Source organism: Rhinopithecus bieti, unplaced genomic scaffold (genome assembly GCF_001698545.2).
Source record: "Rhinopithecus bieti isolate Rb0 unplaced genomic scaffold, ASM169854v2 scaffold_13710, whole genome shotgun sequence".
NCBI lineage: Eukaryota > Metazoa > Chordata > Mammalia > Primates > Cercopithecidae > Rhinopithecus > Rhinopithecus bieti.
Genome location: NW_016807962.1, coordinates 1,472,805 through 1,482,777, shown reverse-complemented (window position 1 = coordinate 1,482,777; position 9,973 = coordinate 1,472,805). Strand labels below are relative to the sequence as shown.

At 37.8% G+C, this 9,973-nt stretch overlaps 1 protein-coding gene across 1 annotated transcript in view; it reads left to right on the top strand.

Moving 5' to 3' along the window:
• Positions 1-9,973, top strand: part of CNTRL (centriolin) — a 97,674-nt gene that overhangs the window by 32,658 nt on the left and 55,043 nt on the right. Inside the window, 2 exon segments of the mRNA XM_017884217.1 lie at positions 1,917-2,026; positions 4,861-5,055. Of these exon segments, the coding sequence (XP_017739706.1) occupies positions 1,917-2,026; positions 4,861-5,055 (305 nt within the window).

The window sequence follows — 9,973 nt, the reverse complement described above, 5'->3', positions numbered from 1 at the left end:
TTTTTTGAGACGAAGTCTCGCTCTGTTGCACAGGCTGGAGTGCAGTGCAGTGGTGCAATTTCGGCTCACTGCAAGCTCCTCCTACTGGGTTTACGCCATTCTCAGCCTCCTGAGTAGCTTGGACTACAGGCACCCGCCACCACGCCCAGCTAATTTTTTTGTATTTTTTTAGTAGAGACAGGGTTTCACTGTGTTAACTAGGATGGTCTCGATCTCCTGACCTTGTGATCTGCCCGCCTTGGCCTCCCAAAGTGCTGGGATTACAGGCATGAGCCACTGCGCCTGGCCCTATAACTCCTTTAATTGAACATGTTGATGGTATTGTTGTTTCCATGAAAAGTCTAAAACAAAAGTAGTGATTATCAAGCAGATGTATCGAGCATTTATTTTGTAATGATTCCTGTTATGGTTAAGAATAGAGTTTTTGGCAGTAATTTGATGGTAACATGTCCAGGGGATTCAAGAATGAGTAAATCCCCTCTTTCAAATAAGCACTGGAACTATATATTCAAAGTCACAATTAGTAATAACTGAAGCAAGTAAAGAACCAGTTGATTGATTACTATGCACATAGCAAAAACCTAAAGCAATGCTTAGTATAAGCTGGAACAGAGCATTCTCCTCAGGCCTGGGTCTAAGGGTAGCCTCTGACTTTTCCTGACATGCCCCACACCCCACAATCTAATTCAAGGGATCTTAATACCTTCTGGCAAGTCACGTAAAGGAAGAAGTCAAGATGGGGGCACTTTAGAGACCCTGCCAATGATAGACTTTGAATCTACTTACCCACTCAGCTGCATGGATATGGAAGAAAGAGAACCCTTACCGGGATTTGTGCATGCTCCTAGCATTATGGCCCACTGTGGTGCTCTCAATCAGACCAGCAGCTTATCTTTCCTTGCCTGGTAGCTAAATGGAAGACATGGAAGGCAAATAGAAGTTGACTTGGTGAAGGAAGAGAAGAAACTGAGTTATTCATGTCTACCTATACTATTTGCAAGTCTCTGGGGGAAAGCAAAATAAATCAGATTTTTGTGCAGACTAGCTTTAAAGGGGCTGACTCAGTTTTATACGGGAGAGGGAGAGAGAAATCTTAAATTTGAGGTGGAAAATAATTGATTTGAGATCATCTGCAGCTGGGAGAGAGAGCTCAGTGTGAATTTCTTGATATGAATCCCATCGTAAAGCATTTCCCTCTAACACAAGGTTTTATGGGTTATTTTTAATACCCTGAACCTAATTATAACTTAGTGACATGTAAAGTGCATATTTCCCAATAAAAGTCTTATTCTCTAGTAAAAAAGATTTACTGGTGTTGGGAATAGCCCCTTTCATGTTAAGAATTTTACAAATTAAAGGATCGATTGTAGTTCTATACCGGCCGGGCGCAGTGGCTCACGCCTGTAATCTCAGCACTTTGGGAGGCTGAGGTGGGCGGATCACAAGGTCAGGAGATCGAGACCATCCTGGCTAACACGGTGAAACCTCGTCTCTACTAAAAATGCAAAAAAAAAAAAAAAAAAAAAAAAAATTTGCCAGGCATGGTGGCAAGTACCTGCAGTCCCAGGAGGCTGAGGCGGGAGAATGGCGTAAATCCCAGGAGGCAGAGCTTGCAGTGAGCCGAGATCCTACCACTGCACTCCAGCCTGGGCAACAGAGTGAGACTCTGTCTCAAAACAAAACAAAACAAAACAATTAGAGTTCTATACCATATCATGAAACAGTTTATTCTAGAGATTAATTAATAGACAAAAGCCAATCATAAGTAATAACTCTAAAATTTTTTTTGTGATATATAATGACAGTTTAATAGAGAGGGGAGAAGGATATTACAAAGAAAGAATATCTGGTTGAAATTTCAGAATTCAATATTTTTCTTGTTTCATATTATGTGAGCATGGTTTTTAAATTTGCAGCACAAACTCGACTATCAGAACTGCATGACGAAATAGAAAAGGCAGAACAACAAATTTTGAGAGCTACTGAAGAATTTAAACAACTGGAAGAAGCTGTACAACTAAAAAAAGTATGTAAAAGCAAAGCAGCAATGCTAAGAGGAAATGAAAAATGAAATGTGTTTTTCCCTTCATAACCATATAAAACAATTTAAAAAGCAGTTAGCTGCCTAATTAATTATGGGATAATAAATTCCAGAGTCAAATATGGTTCTAGAATTTGCCAGTTGTAATTTTCTTCCATTTATGATGACATCCAATTAGCAATTTATTAAGAAATAAATTACTTAATTTTAGATAAAAAGGTGTAGTCTTGAGAAGTTGCTTCCTGATGTATCTCTTCTAATTTAATTAAGCACTCTCCACCTTTAAGATCCTGGGACTTAGATTAAGAACCAGGAGATATCTCTGCTATTACATGAACATTGTCATCAAACACAAGCCAAAAAAAAAAAAAGAGAGATATGTAGTATACAAAAGATTGAAGTAACATATTCTCAAAATTACCAAAGTGTGTTGTAAAGTAAGCAAGTAAGCAGCTCAAATCCATAATGTAATTGCATAGGGGAAAATTCAAAACAAGGAAGTAGTGTGACAGTTTTAAGTGAGTAAAAGGTTTTAGTTATTTATAACTTTTAAAATCAGTATTTAAAATTATGATGGTAACTACATTCATACCACAGTAGGTAGAACAACACTGTGAAGTCCAAATTGTAGATTCTTTTAAAAGATACACTGTATTGTTACTTTCAGATTTTATACTAACTAGAAATTGACTCAAGTTTATTGGAACCTTACTATATGTCAGTCACTGGGCTGGGCGCTGAGTAATGAACAAAATAGACATGTGTCCCTCTCATGGACAGACTTGTGGGGGAAATAAGACAATAAATAAACAAAAAGGAAAAAAATGTTTATTAAAAAAAAGGAAAAAAGTTAAACAGCATCAGTGTTGTAAGAAAAAAATAGAAAACTAGGGGAGATGTTAAAAGAGATATACTTTAGATTGTGGGGATTCACAAAGGCCTCTCTGAGGAGGTGACAGGCATAATATACAAAGGATGAGAAGGAGCCAGTGAGCCAGAGCTGGCAGAAAGTATTCCATGCAGAGGTGACAGTGTGTACAAAGGCCTTCAGACTAGAAATTTCTTTGCAGAATAAGGGAGAGTGTAGAGGAAGATGAAGTTAAAGAGTCATGAGGTTAAAGATCATGCCAGGCTTCATAGGCAATTTTATTTTATTTTATTTTGAGACAGGGCCTTGACTTCCTGGGCTCAGGTGGTTCTCCCACCTTAGCCTCCGGAATAGCTGGGACTACAGGCATGTGCCACCAGTCCTGGCTAATTTTTTGTATTTTTTTTGTAGAGGTGGGGTCTCACCATGTTGCCCAGACTGGTCTTGAACTCCTAGGCTCAAGTGATCTGCCTGTCTCGGCCTCCCAAATTGTTCATAAGCCATTTTAAGAAGTTTGAATTTTATTTTGCATGCAATGGGAAATCTTTGAAGGGCTTTAGATAGTTGAGTGGCTGATCCTATTTGTCACTTTGCCTTACTTCATGAAGAGTGAAATGGACTGAGTGAGATGGAAGGAATGGGGTTGTGTGCATCTGTATCTCTCAGGAGGCTGTTGTTCAATACAGGCAAGAGATGATACTAGCACCAACCAGGAAGGTGCTGGTGGATGTGGAGACAAAGCCAACTGATTCCAGGAAACATTGGACAGTAGAACTGACAGGACTTAATGATGGGTTGAAAGTAGGAAATGAGGTAGAGGGAGCTATCAAGATGGTTTTAATAGTTTAAAAAGAATATTTTATAATAGCACTGGCCAAAGCTTTACATAGATAGATGTAAATAATATACATAATTTTAAAAGAAATGGATACTTCCAAAATATGCTTAGAAAATAGTTATTTAAGTGAGTTAATATTAATAGTTAATAATAGTTAATAAATAGTTAATAAGAAAGTTAATAGCCTACGTTTTTGTTTATACTGTTCACTTACTTGACATGCTAACAAAGGTAAGCTTCAGCTGGGTTCTAATTCAGTGAAATAAAAATGTCAATTTAATGAGACTTTGCTGTATTTTGAAATTATTTAGTGTGAGATGATTGTCCAGTGAACATGGAATTCTAAAATTTTTTCCTGATTATAAAGGTATTGCAGTTATGGGGAATTACGTAGTAATCATCATTATTTTATTTCTTTTCAGTCTTTTATCTTCGTCTTTTTTACACTTCTATACAGACTCTTGAGAAATTTTACATATGTTTAAATCTATGCTAAAACTGTTAGAAATAAGAGATAGAGTATTAATTATTACTTCTATATCAGTACTCAATTTATTGGTTGACTGTCTTCACATTAAAACTAATTAGGAAACTGTAGTGTAGTAGTCAGTGAAATTGTCTAGAGTCACACAAAGTCTTGCATCCACAAACTCCTAGTATGACCTTGGGCGAGATACTTAAATTTTCCATGATTCAGTTTCCTTATCTATAAAATTGGGATAATTATACTTTTTACTTTTTATGTTTTGAGGATTAGATTAAAGGATATAAAGAGTTTAGAACAGTGCATGGCCCATAGTAAGTGCTATATGAAGCCAGCTATTATTAATACTATGTTTATTATTAATAATTTACAAGTTGCCTATACTATTATAGAATGACAACTTATGTGTGCCTGCTATTAATAGTTTTCATACACTTTTATAAAGTATGATTTTCTACATATAATAAGCATAAAAGTATAAAATATGCATGGAGTGTTTAGATAACTCCCACATTTTACTTTTATTTTTAAAAAACAGATAGAACATAGAATACTTATTAAAGACATTGTCTTAATAAATCAATGTTGTTCTTCTCTGTTAATTATATATTGGGGTTTGGGGAGATTAGATTTCAGAAGCAGGGAAGGACCTTCTTTACAAGCAGTTGAGTGGTAGACTACAACTTGTAAATAAATTGCGCCAGGAAGCTCTGGATCTAGAACTGCAGATGGAAAAGCAAAAGCAGGAAATTGCCGAAAAGCAGAAGGAGATTAAGGACTTGGAAATAGCCATAGATAGCCTGGATTCCAAAGACACAAAACATGTGAGTAAATTAAGAAATTTTTTGTTCTCCCTACATATTACATGTCTCATCACTGTTAGCATCAGGGTCCGGAGTCCTTTCTGAAAGTCTGTTTTACTTTGATGTACAAATTTAAGTGATATATATATACAGTCAGCCCTCCATATCCATAGGTTCTGCATCTGTGGATTTAACCAACTGCAGATCACATATGTTAGGAAAAAAAGGATGGTTTTATCTGTACTGAACATGTGCAGACTTTTTTCCCTTGTCATTATTCCGTAAACAAGACAGTATAACAACTATTCACATAGCATTTATACTGTATTAGGTATTATAAGTAATCTAGAGATGATTTTAATATATAAGAGGATGTCCATAGGTTAAATACAAATATTATGCCATTTTATAGAAGGGAACTTGAGCATCAGTGGATCTTGGTATCTGCAGGGAATCCTGGGACCAATCCCCCATGGATACCAAAGGAAAACTGTACATATATGTGTGTATATATAATGTATGTATGTGTATATGTATGTGTGTTATATATAAATATATGTGTGTATATATATATACACACACACACATATATATGGAATGTGTATGTTTAAAACAACCTAGGGCTTGAAGAGAAGGTAGCTTTCAGTAAATGATGGCCGCATGGCACAATTTTTTTTTTTAAGTGGTTGAATTTCATTGCATTGCAGAGCAAGAGAGATTTGCTCCCTCCCTCCTTGCCTTTTTTTCATCTTTCTTTCTTTTTTTTTTTCCTTTTTTTTTTTGCTCTGTCGTCAGGCTAGAGTGCAATGGCGCAATCTTGGCTCACTGCAACCTCCGCCCCCCAGGTTCAAGTGATTCTTCTGCCTTAGCCTCCCGAGTAACTGGGACTACAGGCACTAACCACCACGCCTGGCTAATTTTTGTATTTTTAGTAGAGACAAGGTTTCGCCATGTTGGCCAGGATGGTCTCGATCTCCTGACCTTGTGATCCACCCACTTCAGCCTCCCAGAGTGCTGGGATTATAGGCGTGAGCCACTGCGCCTGGCTGAAGCGATTCTCCTGCCTCAGCCTCCTGAGTAGCTGGGATTACAGGCGTGCGCCACCATGCCCAGCTAATTTTTGTATTTTTAGTAGAGATGGGGTTTCTCCATGTTGGTCAGACTGGTCTTGAACTCCTGACCTTCTGATCCGCCTGCCTTAGCCTCCCAAAGTGCTGGGATTACAGGTGTGAGCCACCACGTCCAGCCCTTCATCTTTCTTAAGAGCAGAAAAGCTGAAGGGGTTCCAAGTTCTTTTCTACCTGTTCTATTTAATCCTTTATGCAAATATTCCACTGAAGGTATTTGTTTTTCATATTGTTTTGTTTTGTCCTTAAAAAAGGAAACATTTCTCTGGAATGTTTCTTCCTGAGATATGACTAGATATGGTCAGGTGGCTAGATACGGCCAAGCCCTTGTCTCTGTCTCTACTCTAAGAAGTTGTACTAATTGCTTATATTTTAGCTAATACTCCTAAAATACAAGGAAAAATATCTTCTACGTATTTTCCTGGTATACCTTGAATAATAGGGTTTTTTTTTAAAGAACTCTAAGATCTCTGGATTAATAGAAATCATAGAATTTAACATAGTGAGGATATTGTAATTGCTTTAAGTACTTGACAAGTTATTTATTCCTTTAAGCATTTTAGTACAATATCATATATATTTTTTGTGGGCTAGCTAATTTCGATAAAGGATAAACTTATGACAGATACAAGGTCTTTTCTAACAAAAGCCTAAAATTGAAACCAAAGTATTAACGTTGAAACGAAAAGTAGTCTTATTTTAAATAATTTTAAGGAAAAATGGGGTATTTTAAGTAATGTATAATGTGGTCAATAATATCTTACTTTATTGAATGTATTTGTTCAATCTGCCACCCATGTAAGGCCCCTGAAGACATGAACTGTATCCTACGGGTATCTGTATTCCCAGGGACCAACCAGCCCTGTGTTTATGAATGCTTGCATCATGGAAGGGAGGAAGGAAGCAGCTTATAAATCCTACCCAAAACTCCTTTGCTTCCCCTTCCAGTTTTGTGATCTATGAGTCTAATTAGTAGCTGGATTATGTGTTTGCTTTCAACAAATGACTGTTATATTTCTGGCGGACAGAGAGTTCAGTTCCCACTGGATTCCTGTAGAGAATTATATATAGAAAGGAGGTAAATGAGACATGGGAATGGTATCCAAGTTTTAAAGTTAGCTAAAATCAACCTGTGCAGTGGGGATGAAACATACAAACCAGATTTGAATTTCCTTTTTAATTTTATTAAAACTGCTAATAGTTCTTAAGTTTGCAGCTGTAGTCCCAGCATCAGAGGACATCTCTTTGAAGTTTATCCAGAGGGAACATCTTTTTCTGATTCACAAAGTTTCATATTGGCTAGTGTTTGGCATCCCATTTTAGGCTACAAAATGTGAGCCTTTAAGCAGAAGAGAAATAATCAAGAGTGGGATGCCTGCATATTTTTCTATAGATACAGGTAGACTTTTATGTAATTAATTTTTATGTAGTTAGATTAACTATCTTTCTGAATAGCCAATAGAATTTAAAAGTAAAAGCTTAACTTTGATGAGAAATCATAGAAAACAAACATATTAAGTGCCCACAATGTGTCATACATTGTGCTGTATTTTACATGTTCTGGTGAGGAACTTTATTCACATCTAGCCATTTTTCTTTCAATTTGAAGAGGATGAAAATGTGATATAGAAATATTAAGTGATTTGCCCCCAAGCCATTGTTTTAGAAAGAGGTGGAGCCCTTGCTTATGCTACCACAATGACCCTCTCCTCACAAAGCGATTAAAGGTCTAAAGAGATTATTTTTAAATTAGCTCAGAACTAAGCCTAGGCAGGTTTTCAGCAAATATAAGCATTTAACTAGGTTTCAAATTCACAGACTATTGTAGTTATGAAATTATTCGTAGAAGCACAAATTATCACTGGAGCAAACATAATGAAGATTTGTATTGTGTTTCTCTGATTGGGAAATGCCCCATTGGAAGCAAAAGTTAACTGTTCGCTAGAGGGAACGAGCCGTAGTGATCTGTTGCAAAGTTTGAGCGTGATTGGCCCCCGGGAGCTTCCTGTGTTATGATTTAACTCGCGGAGGGTGGGGCCTGCCCGCAGAGGCTGCTGGTGATTGGATGGGCGGGGCCGCCGCTCACTTTTGGCCAAGAGTGTGGTTTGAGGCTTTGCGAAGTTACAGAGGCTCGCAGGCGCTTGCAAAAATGTGGCTGTCAGAGAGGGAAGTGCACATGAATTTGAAGACAGCATTAGAAAGTGTTCCGCCCACAGTTTCTCTGTTCTCAACGGCTCAGTTTTAACAGGATAAATTTTAAGGTATGATCATTTTTTCTCTCTGTTTACAAAGGACTTAAAAGGAGGAGGAGTCAGAGATGTAAGTTCCTGTTTTTACAATAACTCTTTTGTGAGCTCCTCGGTGATGTAAATCGCAGAATCTACTTTTGTTCCCCCTGTATTTAATGTACACCATTGGCATATTGAACCAGATGTTTTCCTGCGTATAAAGATTTCGCTGGAATTTTAATGGTGAATTTTAAAGATTTATTGATATGAGTATAGTCTTTTAAGAAATTATTTCTTGAGCCATAAAAATCCGAAATTTACTTAGAATGTAAGCTGTTATATGTAGTTAACTTTTCAGAAAGATTTCAAATGGGTATTTTGGGAGTGTAGGGAAAAGAGTTTGCAAAATACCATACAGCTTTACCAGTAGTAAATTTAAAACCTTTCAATTAAGCTGCCACTCTTTTGTTCATCAGAAATGAAAAGATGTTTTTTCTTGTATTTGGGGTAAGCAAATACATAAAATTGAGAAACATTGTTTTATCATCACATGGGTCTTAGACTTGAGATCATTGGTGTTCATTTTTCTGATACAGTTCCCTCTTTCGATAACGTTGTCTTCATTTATTGTTGTATTCCTCTCATCCTGTGGGTACCAACTTAAGAGTCATGAAGGTGTGACTGGGAGGGCAAAGGTTCTCTGGGGAATTATTTTGTCTCCATATGAACAGTTGCCTCACGTGCAAGTCATTTGATGGATCTGAAATTCAGTTTTCTTATGTTTAAAAGCAAGGGTTAGACTAGATCATTGGCTCTTGATTTGCTTTCCCTAGCACACCTGAGAAATACAATCCACTCTTTTCAGTTAACAGCAGTTCCCTAATGCCATGACTTCAGGGTGCGGGAGGGTGTGTGGGTATGTGAAAGCTCTGTTTTCCACCATGGGTAAGTGTAGTGGTAGACAGATATACCTCCTTAGGGCCCTCCATTTTGAGACTCACTCGGCTAAGTGGTCTTTGAGGTCCCTGTCAACTCTCAGTTTATTGAAAAGCCAAATGTTTCTTTGTATAAGAGATTGAAAGTAAATTTGAATTTCAAGTATTTTATCTATTTCATGCCTCTATTTTCTTCTAAGAAACCTTTTTTTAAAAGTACATTTAATTTTTTTATTAAAAAGGCATTATTTGGCCGGGCGCGGTGGCTCACGCCTGTAATCCCAGCACTTTGGGAGGCCGAGAGGGGCGGATCACGAGGTCAGGAGATCGAGACCATCCTGACTAACACGGTGAAACCCTGTCTCTACTAAAAATACAAAAATTAGCCGGGCGAGGTGGCGGGCGCCTGTAGTCCCAGCTACACTGGAGGCTGAGGCAGGAGAATGGCGTGAACCCGGGAGGCGGAGCTTGCTGTGCGTGGAGATCGCACCACCTCGCTCCAGCCTGGGCTACAGAGGGAGACTCCGTCTCAAAAAAACAAACAAAAAAATTGGCTGGGTGCGGTGGCTCACCCCTGTAATCCCAGCACTTTGGGAGGCCGAGGCGGGTAGATCACGAGGTCAGGAGATCGAGACCATCCTGGCTAACG